Source organism: Hyla sarda, chromosome 9 (assembly GCF_029499605.1).
Source record: "Hyla sarda isolate aHylSar1 chromosome 9, aHylSar1.hap1, whole genome shotgun sequence".
NCBI classification, from domain to species: Eukaryota; Metazoa; Chordata; class Amphibia; order Anura; family Hylidae; genus Hyla; species Hyla sarda.
Genome location: NC_079197.1, coordinates 138435511 through 138457058, shown reverse-complemented (window position 1 = coordinate 138457058; position 21548 = coordinate 138435511). Strand labels below are relative to the sequence as shown.

General features: G+C 43.7%; 1 protein-coding gene and 1 long non-coding RNA gene across 4 annotated transcripts in view; one reads left to right on the top strand and one right to left on the bottom strand.

Moving 5' to 3' along the window:
- The window catches only part of LOC130291394 (uncharacterized), a 61246-nt gene extending 45792 nt beyond the window's left edge, over window positions 1-15454 (bottom strand). Inside the window, exon 1 of the long non-coding RNA XR_008847919.1 lies at window positions 15329-15454. This is a non-coding gene — a long non-coding RNA (uncharacterized LOC130291394). The remainder of the gene's footprint in view (window positions 1-15328) is intronic.
- The window catches only part of AXL (AXL receptor tyrosine kinase), a 147094-nt gene that overhangs the window by 45072 nt on the left and 80474 nt on the right, over window positions 1-21548 (top strand). For 2 of the 3 annotated variants that reach the window (XM_056540091.1, XM_056540090.1), the window contains exon 1: window positions 14757-15214. The exons of the other annotated variant lie outside the window; for it this stretch is intronic. In XM_056540091.1, coding sequence (XP_056396066.1) covers window positions 15151-15214 — 64 coding nt within the window. In that variant the 5' untranslated portion in view covers window positions 14757-15150. Of the gene's footprint in view, window positions 1-14756; window positions 15215-21548 lie in introns of those variants that run through there. 3 annotated transcript variants of the gene reach the window in all.

The following is a 21548-nucleotide window of genomic DNA, read 5'->3' as shown; positions in this document are numbered from 1 at the left end:
GACAGGCCGGGGAAGCAGGCGGTATACAGGGACGCAGTTTTCTTCATTACACCGGACGGGAAGATGAGCACTATGCTACCCGCTTCCCAGGACTGTAGTAAGGATTGCAGCTGGTCTCAGGAGTGAAAAGTTTGCCATGAACCGACCACTTTTCAAAAGTTCTGCAAGCCCGGCAAGTCAAACTTCAATCCACACAGTGATGTCACAGTATAGTGGTCATGTGCACAGTGATGTCACAGTATAGTGGTCATGTGCACAGTGATGTCACAGTATAGTGGTCATGTGCACAATGATGTCACAGTATAGTGGTCATGTGCACAGTGATGTCACAGTATAGTGGTCATGTGCACAATGATGTCACAGTATAGTGGTCATGTGCACAGTGATGTCACAGTATAGTGGTCATGTGCACAATGATGTCACAGTATAGTGGTCATGTGCACAGTGATGTCACAGTATAGTGGTCATGTGCACAGTGATGTCACAGTATAGTGGTCATGTGCACAGTGATGTCACAGTATAGTGGTCATGTGCACAGTGATGTCACAGTATAGTGGTCATGTGCACAATGATGTCAGTATAGTGGTCATGTGCACAATGATGTCACAGTATAGTGGTCATGTGCACAGTGATGTCACAGTATAGTGGTCATGTGCACAATGATGTCACAGTATAGTGGTCATGTGCACAATGATGTCACAGTATAGTGGTCATGTGCACAGTGATGTCACAGTATAGTGGTCATGTGCACAGTGATGTCACAGTATAGTGGTCATGTGCACAATGATGTCACAGTATAGTGGTCATGTGCACAGTGATGTCACAGTATAGTGGTCATGTGCACAGTGATGTCACAGTATAGTGGTCATGTGCACAGTGATGTCACAGTAAAGAAACATTGAAGCACAGAATGTGTCGGCAGATAATCCTTCAGCCAATCTAGTCTGACAGATATCCTGAATGCTATGAATAGCCACAGGCCCTATCTTTTAAGAAGGATAGCCTTATACCTATCCCATGCATATTTAAAGGGGTACTTCACTCCCCAGCGTTCGGAACATTTAGTTCCAAATGCTGGTGCGGGCTTTGGGGGTCGCCACACCCCCTTGTGATGTCATGCTCCGCCCCTAGTGATGTGCCACCCACTTAATGTTAGTCTATGGGAGGGGGCGTGACAGCCGTCTCACCCCCTCCCATAGACTTGCATTGAGGGGGCGGGTCGACAAAAGGGGCGGAGCGTGACCTCACAAACTAAATACAGTGGTCCCTCAACATACGATGGTAATCCGTTCCAAATGGACCATCGTTTGTTGAAACCATCGTATGTTGAGGGATCCGTGCAATGTAAAGTATAGGACAGTGGTCTACAACCTGCAGACCTCCAGATGTTGCAAAACTATAACAACCAGCATGCCTGGACAGCCAACGGCTGTCCGGGCATGCTGGGAGTTATAGTTTTGCAACATCTGGAGGTCCGCAGGTTGAAGACCACTGGTATTGGAGGTTATACTCACGTGTCCCCGCTGCTCCGGACCGTCACCGCTGCCCTGGATGTCGCCTTCCATCGCTGTCGCCGCGTCCCCTGGGTGTCCCTGACGCTCTGGCATCCTTGCTCTCCGTCACTGCCATCACGTCGCTACACAAGCCGCTCCTATTGGATGACGGGATGACGACGATGGAGAGTGCCGACGATGCAGGGGATCCCGAAGTAGACCCGCCGGAGCCCCGAGGACAGGTGAGTGATCGTCAGCGGACCACACGCGGCACCGTAAACGGCTATCCGGTGGCAGCTGAAGCAGTCTGTGCTGCCGGATAGCCGTTTATGCGATGGCCCCGACATACAAAAGCATCGTATGTTGATGCTGCCTTCAAGATGGGATGGCCTCTGAGAGGACATCGTATGTTGAAATGATCGTATGTCACTGTACTAGGGAGTGGAGTACCCCTTTAAACTCTTGTATTTTAAACCACTTCTGCAGGAAGGCTATTCCGTGCATCCACTACTCTCTCAGTAAAGTATTACTGCAGGAACCTTTGTCCCTTTAATATAAAACTATGTCCTCTTGTAGTTTTCCTTCTTTTAAATATGTTCTCCTCTTTTGCCATTTCTGTCATATCCCCTCTGTCTCGTCTTTCTTCCAAGCTATAGATGATAAGGTCCTTTAACCTTTCCTGGTAAGGATTAAGGACCTTAACATGTACAGCGTGGAAGAAAGACAAGACAGAGGGGTCATGCGGTCATGTGCACAGTGAGGCACAGAGTGGTGTCAGAGTTCAAAGATATTGCATATAGTGACGTCACATCAGTCAAAACAAGGGAAAAAACCAATGTCAGAGCACAGGATAAATGGACCCAGCAGGGAGACAGCAAACAACTACAGGGTCCAATAACTCATCTTGGTAACACTTATAGGCATTACTACTCTCATGCTGCATGCACACCACGTTTTTGCTATACAGTTCCTGAATACGGTTTCAAGTTAAAAACCGCATGGAACTGTATAGAAAACCGTATGCATTGACTTAACATTGTAAACCGTATGTCAAACGCATCATCCGGTTTAGTCCGTTTTGCATAGTATACGGTTTTGTCCAGTTTTTTACCCGTATCCAAAACCGTAGTCTACCACGTTTCTTGGTCTGGGTGAAAAAATGTATTAAACCGTATACGTTTTTTTTTTTTTTAAATGGGAGTCAATGGGAACCGTACAGAACTGTATGTGCGTATGGTTGCATCTGGTTTTCACCATATGGTTTTTGTCTTTGCACAGTTTTTTTTTTCTTGGAATTTCAATCAAACAAGTCAAACTTTATTCAAAATGGAGTGAAAAGTTAAAAACGTATATGTTTTTTTTCTTAAAAAACGGATGCAACCTGACATCATTTTTCAAACCGTATACGGGTTAAAATTTGCACACACTTTTTGATACAGTTTAGTCAGGTTTTGAGGAATCTGTTTTTCATCAAAAACCTGATACAGGAACTGTATTGCAAAAACGTGGTGTGCATGCAGCCTTACCTTGAATGTTGAGCGGCTTAATTGTTAATCTGAATAAATGCTGCTACCCTAGTGGTTATGCCCATGGCTTCAACTAAATAAACCTGTGACTTAATGTACCCATATACATCAGACACAACTCAACTGAACCTATAGATTTCATCAGTAAAGCAAGCACAGAGCTCCTTCAGCTCATCTGATCCACCCAGAGCATGTTCAGGACAACACCCCATCAGTCAGAAGACCATAAGGAAGTCCTATGCAGCCAGTGTGCAGATAAAAGCATGTTTTTTCAATTTATTTCATTTTGCAGGTAAAACGCAGTACAGCACACTGAAAAGAGAGGTGACGCGTTTCGGGTAGCGTTTGGCTAAGGGTACAGATGCTACCCAAAATGTGTTGCCTCTGTTCTCATTGTGCTGTTCTGCATTGTTACCTGCAATAAGAAATAAATGGAAGAAACTAGTTTTCTATCTGCACTCGGCTGCACTGGACTGCCTTCTGTTCTTCTGTTGATTTTATCAGGATCAGTCATAACTCTCGATGTAGTGTATGTGTAACAGTAGAGAAGACCCAGACAATACCAGGGTCAAATACAAGGTGACTTTATTCTAATGATGCTAAACCATTACAACCTTAAACCAATGATGTCCCTGACCTCCCAATAAACACATTCACATATGTTACAACTTCTGGGTCCCAGTTCAGATTTCGAGCTGCCACAGGAAGGAGCAGAACGGAGCTGGGCGTCCTACCTCTAGGGGCCCATAGTGGTCACATTACCTTCACCATTTGACTTAGAAACATTAAAGGGTACTGAGGTGGAAACAATTTTTTTCATATCAACTGGCTCCAAAAAAAGTTCAACAGATTTGTAAATTATTTCTATTTAAAAATCTTAATCCTTTCAGTACTTATCAGCTGTTGTATACTACAGAGGTAGTTCAGTTGTTCTTTTTTTGTCTGACGAAAATGCTCTCTGCTGACACCTCTGTCTGTATTAGGAACTGTACAGTAGAAGCAATTCCCCATAGCAAACCTATCCTGCTCTGGATAGTTCCTGACATGGACAGAGGTGTCAGCAGAGAGCACTGTGGTCAGACTGGAAAGAACTACACAACTTCCTCTGGAGTATACAGCAGCTGATAAGTACGGGAAGGATTAAGATTTTTTAATAGACGTAATGTACAAATCTGTTTACATTTCTGCCACCAGATGATTTGAAATCCCCCCCCCCCCCCCCCCCCCGGAGTACCCCTTTAAATGTACTATTAAAATGTTAAGCTCCACAGTAAGTAAAGAGTGCCCACAATATAAAATGACTGTAAAGTATGTCACTAAGCCTCATGTAAAACGTTTCTTTTCCAGGACAACCACTATTCCTACTCCAGCCCTTGTCTGCCCACAATGAATTACAGATTGGAGAGTAATGCTTTGTTTGACCCCGGTCGTTGCTTATCCCATCCCATGTGCATCCAGGAAAGCTGAGTCAGAAGAGACGCGTGTGAACCACAGATGGGTCTCCCCTCTCCTTTCACCCTGTACTCGGCTTTGGCCTTTGTCTATTGTTCTTCCATCTCCACTCTTCACCTGGGTGTCATCGAATCTGGCTCACCACATTTCACAGCTCTTTGACCCTCTTTCCCTAAGGAGATGTACTTAAGACGAAATTTACTGTTCCTCTGACAAGCATTGCCGGCACGAAATCCAATCAGCCTCAAAATGCTTTGACAACATCTAGGAAACTATCTGTATTAGGCGGGGTTCACACAGCCGAAAATGTGCGGAATGTCCGCCCCGACAGACATGCGGCACACTTGAATGATCCAGCAGGCGCTTTGACCACTCAGAAATGTGCCGTCTTGTAGACAGCAATGCACTTCAGAGCGGAATGCGCAGAAAGATCAGACTTGTCCATTCTTTCTGCAGACGCCGGAATCGGGATTTCCACAGCAGAAATTCCACCATGTGCCCAGTGCAGCAGAATCCCATTAAAATCAATGGAATTCCACACAGACATTCCACTGTGTGAACATAGCCTTTGGCCATGTTCACACATCCGGAATTTCCGTGCGGAATTCCGCATTGGAATTCTACTGAAGATTCCGGAGCAGCAGAGTCCTGTGGAATTCAATGGGATTCTGCTGCGTTGTGTAGTGTATGTGTGTACATTTTGTTTTCCATGTCCACAGGAAGAATGAACCTGTCCACTCTTTCTGTGGAATTCGCACTGAATGCATTGCCGTCTATAAGACAGCACATTTCAGTGGGGTCCTAGTGCCGGCAGGTTATGCAGGTCTGTGGAATGTCCGCACCAAGATTTTCCGTGTGGACATTCCGGACGTGTAAACAAGGCCTTACTGGTGCATGCAGTGACACCATCTCTCTCTTGTAGAATTCTTTGGTCCAGTAGGAGCATTGGGAGGAATTCATCAAGAGTGGTGTATGTGAACGTCTTTTCACCCCATTAGTTTGTGTGGTGAAAGCTGTGTACCTGCACCAAATCTTTACATGGTGCTGATCACATTTATTACTTCAGTACTCCCCTTCGTATGATGTTCAGGTTACCACATGGGGACTAAGCCTGAGATAAATGGCATAAGACTTTGTTTTCAATTCTCATTCTATTGCTGGGTACTGGCAGCCATCTTCCTTTCCTTAGTTAAACAGAACCTGTCACCAAACTAAACTTTTAATATATTGTTCCTTATGTAATTATAAGACACATTGCTATTTACTTGCTGTTAAAATTCTCAAAAGGGATACTCGGGTGGAATTTTTTTTTTTTAAATCAACTGGTGTAAATTACTTCTATTTAAAAATCTTAATCCTTCCAGTACTTATCAGTTGCTGTATACTAGAGGAAGTTGTATTTCTTTCTGGAATTCTTTCCAGTCTGACCACAGTGCTCTCTGCTGACACCTCTGTCCATGTCAGGAACTGTCCAGAGTACAAGCAAATCCCCATAGCAAACCTCTCCTGCTCTGGACAGTTCCTTATACAGACAGAGGTGTCAGCAGAGAACACTGTGGCCAGACTGAAAAGAACTTCAGAAGGATTTTTTAATAGAAGTGATTTACAAATCTGTTTAACTTTCTAGAGCCAGTTGATATAAAAAAAAAAAAACGTTTTTCCTGGATAACCCCTTTAGGATGTAAACTGAAACTTTGTAGCACCAGTTTGATTTAAAAAATGTGATTGGATGTGATTGAAAGAACGGACACTAGGTGGCTCTGTTCTGTTCCCTGCACAAGTCAAACAGTTAGTTTGGTCTCCTCCCAGCCTGGCAGGAGACCAAACTCAGGAAGTGCATGCAGGGCATAGAGAGGCACAGCTCTTGCAGGCTTCAGTAACGTCACGACTGCTGGGGAACGCCCACTTTATCCTGCCGGGAGCTCGGACAAAGTGAGCAAGGGGAAAGGTATGATACAGTAAGACAAGCTGGTGTCACGGTGTTGCAGTTACCTAATGTAATGAATCTATGCACTTTAGACATTTGGAGATTAGGTAGTGACTGGTTCACCCCCCTTTATGTAACCTCCTCTATTTCCTATTTATGTCTTTATCTCAGCCCCATTCCTCATAGTCTGTGACCTCTCTCGAGCAGGGCCCCTCACTCCTCCTGTTGGAATATTTAGTGTGTAATATTATGTCTGATACTTGTCTTTATTTGTATCCAAATTGTAAAGTGCTGCGGAATCTGTTGGCTCTATATAAATAAATATTATTATTATTATTAGTGATTAAAAGAACACATATTGTAAGAGTCATCTAAGATTAGGAAACGTGGCTGATTTCTCCTAATTTACAGATTGTGTATAATATACAGCTCACCTTTACGTTAATGAAGCTGAGCTGCAATACCAGACTCCACCCATAGACAAGTGTGGCGCTGTTTTTAAAAGAAAGCTGTCATATTTAGTAATATCGTACAATCCGTTTATTAATGTGGTGTGAAGGACTCCCTTATGAATAGGTACAGTGAAAAGCTTTACAGTTCTCATTTAAAAAGAGGACAATGGCAGAGGCATCTTATCCCTATGAGTCCCTTTCATTCATCACAAGTGTTCTGATTTCCTTGTCCGAAATGTCTTGTTAAATGAGTCCTGGACATCTGAGGTTCTTAAGTCCTTAATACACCACCCATGATGTCCCCAGTCCATTAGGATATCAAATAACTAAGAGGTCTGGTCCTTCACCGCTGGGACACAGACTACTCGACACCCCTAGGGATGGGATCAAAGTTTTTTCACTGCCTCAGGCATCATTTACACCCTTACTTATAGGGTTAATTGTGTTGCTCTAACCTTCTAGGTCAATAGGTCAGGTCCTTTTAATGAGAGGACCAGCCCAGAAACCAGACAAGCCTAGTAATATCTCTGACAGGTATGTGCAAGGATGAAGAAGCTGCAGTAGCTGGTGCCACCCTAGAAGGTGTGGGCACATCCGAAAATAGTAACAGCTACTAGATGGTGTGAACATATGCTGTGCTCTAAACCAGTGTTTCCCAACCAGGGTGCCTCCAGCTGTTGCAAAACTACAACTCCCAGCATGCCTGGACAGCCTTTGGCTGTCCAGGCATGCTGGGAGTTGTAGTTTTGCAACAGCTGGAGGCACCCTGGTTGGGAAACACTGCTCTAGACTAAATTGTTGGCAAACAAGTTGGTGGGGCATCGGTCCAAGTGTCATTAAAAGAGTTTGGAGGGGGAAGCAAACACCAGGTCATTCTATCCTGGGTAGCAAAACCCAGAACTAGAGATGAGCAAACTTACAGTGAATTCGATTCGTCACAAACTTCTCGGCTCGGCAGTTGATGACTTTTCCTGCATAAATTAGTTCAGCTTTCAGGTGCTCGGTGGCTGGAAAAGGTGGATACAGTCCTGGGAGAATGTCTCCAGCCACCGGAGCACCTGAAAGCTGAACTAATTTATGCAGGAAAAGTCATCAACTGCCGAGCCGAGAAGTTCGTGACGAATCGAATTTGCTGTAAGTTTGCTCATCTCTACCCAGAACCATAATGGGAAACCCATTCCGAGCATAGCTATGGGGCTATGTACACGGCTGCACATGGAACATTTGCCTTATTTCTTACCTGAAATAATCTCTGCTCTGCCAGATAGAGAACTTTTATACAACAAAAATCAACCTATAAGATCTTATAAAGGCTTTTTAATAGAGACGAACAAACCCCCTCAAAATTTGTTTCTGGAAGATTTTCTCAAATTGCCCATTAAATTCAAATCAGATTGGAACAAGAGTCCCTGTCCCTCTGGGTACTGGACAGTGAGGAATAGTTAGCTCGCTTAAAACGTAACTTTTAATAGTATTTAGTAATAAGATAAATAGTCCTCAAAGTAAACTAGTAATTAGTAGGGGTGTGAATCGCCAAGAATTTGGCGATACGATTCGAATCGCGATACCAGTGTGGTGATTCGATATATCCCGATATATCGCGATACCGTCTAGGTGACGATACATCGCGATATATCCCGATTCTGTCTCAAAAACAATGTCTTTTACACTTTTATTAAAACTTTATTTTTTTTTTATACACTTTATTAGACTTTTAGGAGGAATCATTAGATTCCTCAGACAGATGAATAGAGTTCTATTGAACTCCATTGATCTGTTATCCATTGATAGAGCCTAGTCAAGCCAGAGTCTATCAATGACAGAGCCGTGATCGCACTACGGGGGGGGGGGGGGGGGGGGGTTATGGGCGATCCACCCCACTAGCCCACCAGGGAGCATTCACAGATTCCTTTAGACGCTGCTGTCAGCTTTGACAACAGCCGCATGCTGGTTATTAGCGGCGGCCCCCGGCTACTGAGAACAGCCGGGGGCTGCAGAGTACGGAGTGGGCACGAGTCGGGAGCCCGCTCCATACACCCAGAGCGCCGCCGCGTCAGATCCGGCCTGCCCGGCTCCACAAATGTGGAATTTGTATCTCCTGACGCCCGGGACATGCTGTTCTGGGCATCAGGAGATACAAATTCCACATCCCTAAAAGGATCGATTCAAAAATATTTTGAATCGATTCAGTATCACCAAATGAAAAATCGCGATAATCGTGCGAATCGATGTTTTCTTACATCCCTAGTAATTAGTAATATGTATAGGTGAAGAGGAGCTCATATGAGTGGTATTAGGCTCAAACCTTCACCTGTTACAGCAAAAAAACTGCTGCTGCCAGGAGGGGACCAGCCATCATCAAACGGCCACCCAGGTCATTCATCCCACATCAAGGACGGTATCTTTGGGTCTGAGTGAGTGGTTCCTATCGGACCGTACATCTTATATTCCATACTAACTGGCGGTTATTATATAACAGCTGCATCTCTTTCCTACAATTGCATCCCCTGATGAAAACTGCATTGCTCCACACTGTCTATTTTGGAGGGGGGGAAACGCGTCGGGTTTAATTCATTAACGTTGATTTTGTGTGTATTGACATGGTTTATTTTATGTAGGATTTTTGTTTGCTGTAATGGGTGAAGGTTTGAGCCTAATACAGTGACCCCTCGACCTACGATGGCCCCGACATGCCATCATTTGAACATACGATGGCCTCTCAGAGGCCATCGCATGTTGAAGGCAGCATCAACATACGATGCTTTTGTATGTCGGGGCCATCGCATAAACGGCTATCCGGCAGCGCAGACTGCTTCAGCTGCCACCGGATAGCCGTTTACGGTGCCCCGTGGGGTCCGCTGACGATCACTTACCTGTCCTCGAGGCTCCCGCGCGTCCTCTTCGGGATCCCTGCATCGTCGGCGCTCTCCATCGTTGTCATCGCGTCACTGCGCACGCCATCTCGTCATCCAATAGGAGCGGCGTGCGTAGCGACATGATGGCGGCGACGGGGAGCGAGGATGCCGGGGAAGCAGTCAAAAGTGTTTGGTGACTTTTAGTGGGACCACCCAACTGTCCCTGACAGATGATGTTGCATGCACTATTTCTTCCGTTCCTTCTCCCATCACAAAAAAACATCTGTTATTAATAACGGGCTATGACGGGTTAAAACGGGTAATGTAAAAATTCCATAGACTATAATGGGAATTTGTAAGGCCGCATGGGATTTTATAACGGCAGATTTTCGGGGTTTTCATAACGGAACATTATAACGGATCTTTAAAATGGATGAATGTATAGCAGTGGTCTCCAACTGGCGGACCTCAAGATGTTGCAAAACTACAACTCCCAGCATGCCCGGACAGCCGTTGGCTGTCCGGGCATGCTGGGAGTTGTAGTTTTGCAACATCTGGAGGTCCGCAGGTTGGAGACCCCTGATGTATAGTGTGAAAGGGGCCATAGCTGTCAGCCAAAGGAACATTTATGCAACAGCTACCGTATTTATCGGCGTATAACACGCACTTTTTAGGCTAAAATTTTTAGCCTAAAGTCTGTGTGCGTGTTATACGCCGATACACCCCCAGGAAAGGCAGGGGGAGAGAGGCCGTCGCTGCCCGCTTCTCTCCCCCTGCCTTTCCTGGGGTCTAGAGCGCTGCTGTCGGCCCTTTTCACCCCCTGGTTATCGGCGCCGCTGCCCGTTCTGTCCCCCTGACTATCGGTGCCGGCGCCGATAGCCAGGGAGAGAGAAGCGGCGCCGACAGCCAGGGGGAGAGAAGGGGCAGCGGTACCCATTGCCGGCGCCGCTGCCCCGTTGCCTCCCCCCATCCCCGGTGGCATAATTACCTGAGTCGGGTCCGCGCTGCTCCAGGCCTCCGTCGTGCGTCCCCGGCGTCATTGCTATGCGCTGAACGGCGCGGCGCATGACGTCAGAGCGCCGCGCCGTGCATAGCGACGGCCTCTCTCCCCCTGCCTTTCCTGGGGGTGTATCGGCGTATAACACGCACACAGACTTTAGGCTAAAAATTTTAGCCTAAAAAGTGCGTGTTATACGCCGATAAATACGGTAGCTGTTGCATAAATGTTCCTTTGGCTGACAGCTATGGCCCCTTTCACACTATACATCAGGGGTCTCCAACCTGCGGACCTCCAGATGTTGCAAAACTACAGGGGGTGAAAAGGGCCGACAGCAGCGCTCTAGACCCCAGGAACGGCAGGGGGAGAGAAGCGGGCAGCGCCTTTCCTGGGGGTATATCGGGGTATACACACGCACACACGCACCCTCATTTTATCATGGATATTTGGGTTAAAAACTTTTTTACCCCCGATAAATACGGTATATAAAGTGTATGGCCGCCTTAAAGGGGTACTGCGGTGGAAAATATATATTTTTTCAAATCAACTGGTGCCAGAAACTTGAACAGATTTGTAAATTACTTCTATTAAAGTTCTTTTCCTTTTGAATTTCTTTTCTGTCTGACCACAGTGCTCTCTGCTGACACTTCTGTCCATGTCAGGAACTGTCCAAAGCAGGAGAAAATCCCCATAGCAAACCTCTCCTGCTCTGGACAGTTCCTGACATGGACAGAGGTGTCAGCAGAGAGCACTGTGGTCAGACTGAAAAGAACTGTGGTATACAGCAGCTGTTAAGTACTGGAAGGATTAAGATTTTTAAATAGAAGTAATGTACAAATCTGTTTAACTTTCTTGTACCAGTTGATAAAAAATTAAGAAAAATGAAGTTCCCTTTAAATGTACAGGTGCCTTTGACAGGAGTCCCTGCTCTTGTACATATTTATCACTTACTGAATGGCAATTGTAGAGAAAATTGGATTTGGATAAATTTAAATTTTTAAGGAAAATTGTGAGTGAATTTGATTTAATTAGAACTGATCTGCTCATATATTCTGCTAAACGAGAAAAAACAAACAAACAAAAAACAGTTGTTTAAATTTTTTCCTATTAGGAGTCTTATTTGGGGCATGAAATGCAATGGAAGCTCCAGACCAGATTTTTGTGTGATGGATTATCAGTCCATCATACATTTTGCATAGTAACCATTTTCTTTGAGATGACCACTTTTTAAAGGGGCTGACTTTTTTTTTTTTTTTTGCAAAAACAGCACCACTCTTGTCCACAGTTCAGCACCACTCTTGTCCACAGTTCAGCACCACTCTTGTCCACAGTTCAGCACCACTCTTGTACTGCAGCTCAGTCCCATTCACTTCAATGGAGCCAGACTGCATCACCAAACACAACCTGTGGACAGGAGTGGTGCAAGAAAGAAGCAGCCTCTAATCCTTGACAACCCCTTTAACTGTATAGATAAAATTACAATTAAAATTACAGCCAGAGACTCTGATTGTGCCTGTCGCTGACTGAATCGGTTGACATTAGGACAACTCTGACATTTCATTCACCATGGATAGCAATGTATTCTGCAGTTTCCGGCAATGTGGAATTTCCGTGGCAGAAACTCCATAGTGTGGACTGTGCATGGGATTCTGCTGCAACGGAATTTCAGAGCGCAATTTCTAAGTGGAATTTTGCATGGGAATTCCATAGTGTGAACCCAGCTTTACAGTCAGCCCCTCGCCCTTTGTCTTAGAAAAGTCTTTAATCAGCAAAACCATTTTTTTTTACACTGGTTTATCTCTACTCCTTATATTAGGGCAACATTGGACAATAGTATATGATATACAGTGAAACTTCTCCAAAAGACCCCCTCTATGAGAAGACCACCCCTTACCCAGACCAGATTTCTGGTGCGTAATTTTTAGTGCACCGTACAATATGCATAGTGGCCATTTTCATTGAGAAGACCAACCTCACAGAAGACCACTATCCAATGTAATTTTGGGTGGTCTTCTCAAATAGGTTTCACTGTAGCTAATCTTTTGTTAAGTCTTTTAAATGTTTTTTGTACACATTCAGTGATCCCTCAACTTACAATGGCCTCAACATACAATAGTTTCAGCATACAATGGTCTTTTCTGGATCATTGTAACTTGAAACCAGACTCAACATACAATGTTATGGAATCTGCAAAACCTGTCAAGGGCTGGAAGAACCGACCAATCAGAATGGATATTTCACTGGTAAAACCCCTGCAGCACTGACTGGTGTCTGGTAGCGCCCCCTACAGAACAGGAAGGCATTACATGTTCTGTATTCTTTACCTATATTACTGAAGTGTATGCTCTGACTGGTGTCTGGTAGCACCCCCTACAGTACAGGAAGGTATTACATGTTCTGTACACTTTACCTGTATTACTGAAGTGTATGCACTGACTGGTGTCTGGTAGTGCCCCCTACAGTACAGGGCGGTATTACATGTTCTGTACACTTTACCTGTATTACTGAAGTGTATGCACTGACTGGTGTCTGGTAGTGCCCCCTACAGTACAGGGAGGTATTACATGTTCTGTACACTTTACCTGTATTACTGAAGTGCATGCACTGACTGGTGTCTGGTAGTGCCCCCTACAGTACAGGGAGGTATTACATGTTCTGTACACTTTACCTGTATTACTGAAGTGCATGCACTGACTCGTGTCTGGTAGTGCCCCCTACAGTACAGGGAGGTATTACATGTTCTGTACTACTCTTTACCTGTATTTCTGAAGTGTATGCACTGACTGGTGTCTGGTATCGCCCCCTACAGTACAGGGCGGTATTACATGTTCTGTACACTTTACCTGTATTACTGAAGTGCATGCACTGACTGGTGTCTGTTAGTGCCCCCTACAGTACAGGGAGGTATTACATGTTCTTTACACTTTACCTGTATTACTGAAGTGCATGCACTGACTGGTGTCTGGTAGTGCCCCCTACAGTACAGGGAGGTATTGCATGTTCTGTATTCTTTACCTGTATTACTGAAGTGCATGCACTGACTGGCAATGTGGTAGTGCCGCCCTACAGTACAGGAAGGTATTACATGTTCCGTACACTTTACCTGTATTACTGAAGTGCATGCACTGACTGGTGTCTGGTAGCGCCCCCTACAGTACAGGGAGGTATTACATGTTCCGTACTCTTTACCTGTATTACTAAAGTGTATGCACTGACTGATGTCTGGTAGCGCCCCCTACAGTACAGGGAGGTATTACATGTTTTGTACTCTTTACCTGTGCCAGGGTTACCTGCTCCTTTGGACACCAGGTGAGGGCGGCTCCATTTAACTTTTTCAGGACACTATGTACTGTACAGGACCCTGAAGAGGCTCCTGTCCTCTACATAGACCAGTGTTTCCCAAAGAGGGTGCCTCCAGCTGTTGCAAAACTACAACTCCCAGCATGCCCGGACAGCCGAAGGCTGTCCGCCCATGCTGGGAGTTGTAGTTTTGCAACAGCTGGAGGCACCCTGGTTGGGAAACGCTGAAATAGACAGTGATTACAGCTGCCAGCATCTCTTTCTTACTTTTATATGTAAGGATTTGCTTTATTTATATTAGTTATCTACTTATTTTTCTTTAATCCTCACATTTTCCTATTTTCGGATGACATTTTGAACCAATTACCAGGTTTCCATAGAGTTCTGGTCTCAACATACAATGGTTTCAACATACAATGGTCGTCCTGGAACCAATTAATATTGTAACTTGAGGGATCACTGTATTGTAATCCCTCTCATCAGTCCCTGTGCACGCAGAGCCTCACAGTCTACGAATGTCCATTTACCTGAGTATGTTTTTGTAAGGTAGGATTTACTCAGAGAAATCCCATCATTGTCTGTAGCCGGCATTAGAGCCCCGCACAGCTTAACCCAGTGATCTGTTCCTCTGTTTTACTTACTCCTCCCTCCCTTCTGAGTACTATGAGCTCCTGCTAAGGAATGTTCCCCCTCTGCTATTGTACAAAGTCTTGCAGAGGGTGTGTGAGTCACAAATGGAGGGGCAGACTCCAAATACAATCCTTCCCTCTCACTCACCCGCCCCATGTAACATGCACTTTCCAACTCACTTTCCACAACTACTAGAGGAGTCTGCTTCTCCTTGAGGAACGTTACGTTTTCAAATTTCATTTCTTCCTTTTTAACTTTGTATTTTTAAGTTTTTATTTATTTGGCCCCGATCTGCAGAGTTGGGATATTTACATGCTGTTTTTGTTGTATTGGACCTGACTAAATCCTGTGAAAAAATTACCATCTTGCACTGTTTTGGAAAAAAAAAGTGACAATTTTGGAATTCGGATTTTTTGAGTTTTTCAGGCTTGGACTATTTGGCGTTGGCGTCATGTGGAGTTAATGTCTTATAGTTTCGGCTGGGTATTTGGAGGGGGCAACGTCTTGTCATCTTCAGGATGGGACTTATGTCTGGGATGCTGTTTTTCCTGGGAACATTGGGAGCTGTATTAGCACAGAATGGTGAGTACAGACAAGTCTATTGTCTACTGATTATCTGAGGAACAATGAGAAGAATGTGTCTTCTGAGGGCTAGACAAACAGACGAGACCCCCCCCCCTCCCGAAAGAGACTCACCTCATACCAAAATAGAGACAGCAGAACAGAGTTACACCTCTTCCTAATAGACACAAGACAGGGCTCCTTTAAATACACATCATAAAGTAAGATACATTTCGGCAAATAGGATGTAGTCTAAACAAGGTCTCTATATACAATGATCAGGACCTCAAACTTGTAGTACAGAGACAGAGTAAACAAGCATGACAACATAGTCCAAGTACGGACCTCCCAAAACAAACAAGACACACACAACTCTCCTCCTACATTACAGGTAACATAAGACATACCTCTTAATACGTAGACATTCACACATACCTTATTAGGAGACCATTACCTCCTAATACATAGACGCTAACACATACCTCATACCTTCCTCCTATAGCGTAAAATAAAGACCATTAGCTCCTAATACAAGGTCATCAAGACGTAAACATCTTACTACTATCTAATACACAGATTTAAAGTTTTTCCATATCCTAAGGCAGGTCACACACAGAAATATCTCACCAACCCCTTTGCTTCATTTCCATCTATCTGCCGGTGCCTGAAGTAGGACCAACAGCCCTATGTTGTCTCACCAACACCATTACTCCATTTCCATCTATCTGCCGGTGCCTGAAGTAGGACCAATGGCCTTATGTTGTCTCCAACACCTTTGCTCCATTTCCATCTCCATTTCCATCTATGTGCCTGATGTAGGACCAATGGCCTTATGTTGTCTCCTACAACTTTACTTCATTTCCCTCTCCATTTCCATTTATGTGCCTGAAGTAGGACCAACAGCCCTATGTTGTCTCACCAACACCTTTGCTCCATTTCCATCTCCATTTCCATCTATATGCCTGAAATAGGACCAATGGCCTTATGTTGTCTCCAACATATGTACTCCATTTCCATCCCCATTTCCATCTATGTGCCTGAAGTAGGACCAATGGCCTTTTGTTGTCTCCAACACCTTTACTTCATTTCCATCTCCATTTCCATCTATGTGCCTGAAGTAGGACCAACAGCCCTATGTTGTCTCACCAACACCTTTGCTCCATTTCCATTTCCATTTCCATCTATGTGCCTGAAGTAGGACCAATGGCCTTATGTTGTCTCCAACACATTTACTTCATTTCCATCTCCATTTCCATCTATGTGCCTGAAGTAGGACCAACAGCCCTATGTTGTCTCACCAACACCTTTGCTCCATTTCCATCTCCATTTCCATCTATGTGCCTGAAGTAGGACCAATAGACCTATGTTGTCTCACCAACACCTTTGCTCCATTTCCATCTATGTGCCTGAAGTGGGATCAATGGCCTTATGTTGTCTCCAACACCTTTACTTCATTTCCCTCTCCATTTCCATGTATGTGCCTGAAGTAGGACCAACAGCCCTATGTTGTCTCACCAACACCTTTGCTCCATTTCCATCTCCATTTCCATCTATGTGCCTGAAGTAGGACCAACAGCCCTATGTTGTCTCACCAACACCTTTGCTTCATTTCCATCTCCATTTCCATCTATGTGCCTGAAGTAGGATCAATGGCCTTATGTTGTCTCACCAACACCTTTGCTCCATTTTCATCTCCATTTCCATCTATGTGCCTGAAGTAGGACCAATAGCCCTATGTTGTCTCACCAACACCTTTGCTCCATTTCCATCTATGTGCCTGAAGTGGGATCAATGGCCTTATGTTGTCTTCAACACCTTTGCTCCATTTCCATCTCCATTTCCATCTATGTGCCTGAAGTAGGACCAATGGCCATAAGGCCATTGGTCCTACTTCAGGCACATAGATGGAAATGGAGATGAAAATGGAGCAAAGGTGTTGGTGAGACATTTCTCTGTGTATGACCTGTCTTAGGATATGAGATAGACCATTGTTCTGAAAGCTTAAAATCTTATGCATGGCTAACTATAACAGATCACTTTAGATTTAGACATCAGGATTCGTACCATCATCGCCTCCTCTGAATACAGCTGACAGGTGAAGTCTTGTGTTCTCCTTCAGATTGAAACTTTCAGCTCCTTTTCATAGACATTGTCATTCATGAAGGACATTGTTTAAACAGCTTCTATGAATTCAGATACAAGTTTAATGTTGACATAGATACAGGTGTATGCCTCTAAGGGATAAGTCTAATTGACCATCTCAAATATCCATGATTTATTAAACTTTACGTCTTTCTGACTCACTTGGCTTCCGAAAGACAACATCTAGAGACATTTTAGTGTATAGTGCCTTGAAAGGGGTCTGCTTGCCCATATATTAGGCATTGTACCAGTCAAGAGGTTACTGTAGAAACCAAATTATTTCTATCATTCTTATATGTGTATTTATTTATTTATGTGTGCATTTATTTATTTATTTATTTATTTAGTTGTGTGTATTTATTTATTTATTCATTTAGTTATGTATCTATTTATTTATTTATTTATTCATTAATTCAATGCTGCTATCTCTTATGCAATTGTACAAAATGTAGTTATTCAGTCATTCAATGGGGCTCACAATCTAATCTTATTATATTACAGTGCATTCTGAAAGTTTTCATACCCTCTGCCTTTTTTTAATGTTCTTATGTTGCAGCCATGTGTTGAATTAAAAAAAAAATACTTTCCCCATCATTCCGCAATCCATACCTTATAATGAGACTGTGACAACAGGATGTTAGAAATCTTTTCTAATTCATTAAAAAGGAAAATATTGCATTGGCATAAGTATATACTCAGTCAGTACTTAGTTGAAGTGCCATCGGAAGAGATCACAGCCTCCAGTCTTCTTGAGGATTATGTCACCTGGATTTGGGGATTTTCTGCCATTCTTCTTTTAAGATCTGTCAGGTTGGATAGGGGCCATCAGTGGAAGGCCTCTCCAGAGATGTTTAAATATGGTCAAGTCAGAGTTTTGGCTGGGTGACTCAAGAACATTTACTGAATTCTCCCAAATCCTCCTGTATTGTCTTGGCTGTGTGCTTAGCATCATGGCCTTGTTGGAAAGTGAACCTTCAGCCCAGTCTAAGGTCCAGAGAACTTTGGATGAGGTTTTTACCATGACCAGTCCTCCTATCTCAGCCACTGAAAAACACCCCATAACATGATGCTGCCACCACCATGCTTCACTGTAGGGATGGTATTGGGCAGGTGGGAAGCAGCGTTTGGTTCTCTTCAGACATGAAGCTTAGAATTCGAGGCCAAAAAGTTAAAGGGGTACTCCACTGGAAAACTTTTTATTTTTAAATCAACTGGTGTCAGAAACTTAAACAGATGTGTAAATTAATTCTATTCCAAAATCTTAAAGGGGTTATCCAGGAAAAAACTTTTTTTTTATATATCAACTGGCTCCAGAAAGTTAAAGAGATTTGTAAATTACTTCTATTACAAAATCTTAATCCTTTCAGTACTTATGAACTGCTTTAATTGAGTTGTTATTTTCTGTCTAAGTGCTCTATGATGACACGTGTCTCGGGAACCGCCCATTTTAGAAGCAAATCCCCATAGCAAACCTCTGTGCAATTCCCAAGACCAGCAGAGATGTCAGCAGAGAGCACTGTTGCCAGACAGAAAACAACAACTCAAGCTCAGCAGCTGATAATTATTGTAAGGATTAAGATTTTTTTTTAATAGAAGTAATTTACAAATCTGTTTAACTTTCTTGAGCCAGTTGATATATAAAAAATGTTTTTTCCTGGAATACCCCTTTAATCCTTCCAGTACTTATCAGCTGCTGTATGGTCCACAGGAAGTTCTTTTCTTTTTGAATTTTCTTTCTGTCTGACCACAGTGCTCTCTGCTGACACCTCTGTCCATTTTAGGAACTGTCCAGAGAAGGAGCAAATCTCCATAGCACACCTATCCTGCTCTGAGCTCTACGGGCTGTTATTTCCACCTCATGGCAGTTTTTTTTTTTTTTTTGCCCTGATATGCATTGTCAGCTGTGGGACTTTATATAGACAGTAATATTTCTTTCAGGTGACTCCAATAAAGTTGTAGAAAATCCAAGATGACCAAGAGAAATGAGAAGCCCCAGAGCAAAGGGCCTGAACACTAATGGTCATGCAAATTGTAGTTTTTCCCTCTTTATAAATTTGCTAAAAAATTGTAAAAGTTCTGTTGTCATTATGGGGTACCTAGTGCAAAATGATGGGGAGAACTAGTTCAATATTGCTTTGCTGCAGTGCCAGCTACTGAGCCATGGTGCTATTATATTCTAAATAAATTAATGAGAAGAAATAAGCATATGTAAACTTGGTCTTTGTGTAATAAGATTTGAAGTTATATAGGAACTATGGTACCTAGGTGTGATCTCTTATCATATTGCTTTATAACAAATGCTAATCTAAATACTGGGGCCTCCCAACTATCCACGAATGGCAGAGGTTCATCCAGGAGATAAAGATGTCTGACAGGGAATTTCTATAATAAGATCTATCAACACAAATCTTTCCATAACCAACAGTCTGATGACTATTATAAAAATAGAACTAGATAATCCCTTTTAATTTACCACGAGCCCGAGCTTATACATAATGCATGCCATACACCTAATATGTAAATGTAAGAGAAGTATTGGAGAGGCTCTTGTTAAACTAGCAACCTATAGACCCGAGCTGCCCAAATAACACCTATACCCACGGTGTTGGATAAAATGCTAAATAAGAAGAAGAAATTGGAGCTCAGGGTTGTGAATATTGAAACAATGGTATTTTATTGATATTAAAATGAAAATGTGATCGGCGTCCTGTGACTCAAGCACATCTTCATTTTAATATCAATAAAATAGCATTGTTTCAATATTCACGACCCTGCGCCCCAATTTCTTCTTCTGAATATGTATATGTATTATCCAAGCCAGTAGATTTCAGCAGGACTCAACGACCATCTAATCTAGTATATGATTGTCTCCAAACTCTTCTTCAACTGCAGATGTTGGGGGAGTAAAGGATCGAGAATGTTGGATTTCAGTTGCTTAAACTATTTGTTTATGTGGAAGAAAGGCTGCCGCTAGAGGAGTATGGCAATGGTTTACTGCCCATTCACATGCATATGTATGGGGGGATCGGGAAAGATAGCTGTCGTCTATGGGATAGGTGATAACTATCTTATAGATGGAGATCTGACTACTGGGACCCTCTCTATTCATGACAACAAAGGTCAATTGCTCTCTGAATGAATGGACCAGTAGCATGCATGCTCAACCACCACTCCGTTCAGTCTCTGCTTCAAAATGCTGCTGAGCACTGAATGTTTGAAAGTCCCCTAGACACTGAACGAAGTGGTGGCTGAGCATGCATTCTGCTGCTTTATTCACTCAGGGACTGTTGACCTCCATTCTCTTGACTGATAAGGGTCCCAATAGTCAGATCCCCACATATCAGCAAGTTATTCCCTATTCTGTGGATAAGGATAATTTTTAATCCCCTTTAAAGGGGTACTCTGCCCCTAGACATCTTATCCCCTATCCAAAGGGTGTGATGAGGGCAGATTGAATTACCCTAGTGGCAGATGGCTTTAACCCCTTGTGTTCGTGACGCCAGGGCGTGGTTTATACTCTACACCGAAGGTATACCGCTGGATCCTGGGCTAGGCACGGGGGGCAAATAATGACTCAGATGCCAAGTTATGGAAAAACTGCAGCTTTACTGAGCCAGAGAGATGTAACAGTCTATACAGCTTGGCTGGGCCCAAGGAGGTGACCAGTGACTTCAGAGGCTACAGGGCTTGCTGGGACTTAAAGTGGACTTGGACAATTTGATGCAGGGCCACAGTGACTTGAGACAGACTTGACTTGGACTGACTATGACAGACTTCACCCCATTTTTAGCTTACCAGGTTCTGACTTTCACATGTGGGGCAGTAGACTTGTGGATCCGTGGCTGTGTGGTAGACTTTAGCCTGCTTAGGACACCATACACACTCTCCAGACTTGACCCTGCTGCACTCAGTAGAGAAGAGCATAAGAAACTGAGCTAGCTCCACCCTGGGTTTACATGGGGGAGACTCTGGAGGGGTAACCTTGTAGTCACATGGTCACTGGTACCTTCCTTGGTTACAATCACATGACAACAGTACTTAAAGGCATATAACAATTATGTACATTGCATTGGATAAGATATACATTATTTAACTATTCATGTCACACAGGTGAAGGGGAGGTCCAGGGGTCACGGAATGGAGTCTGCCTGACAGGGCAGAAATCGTACAGAGGTGCAACTTCTGTACTGGGCCACCACACAAAGATATGTTC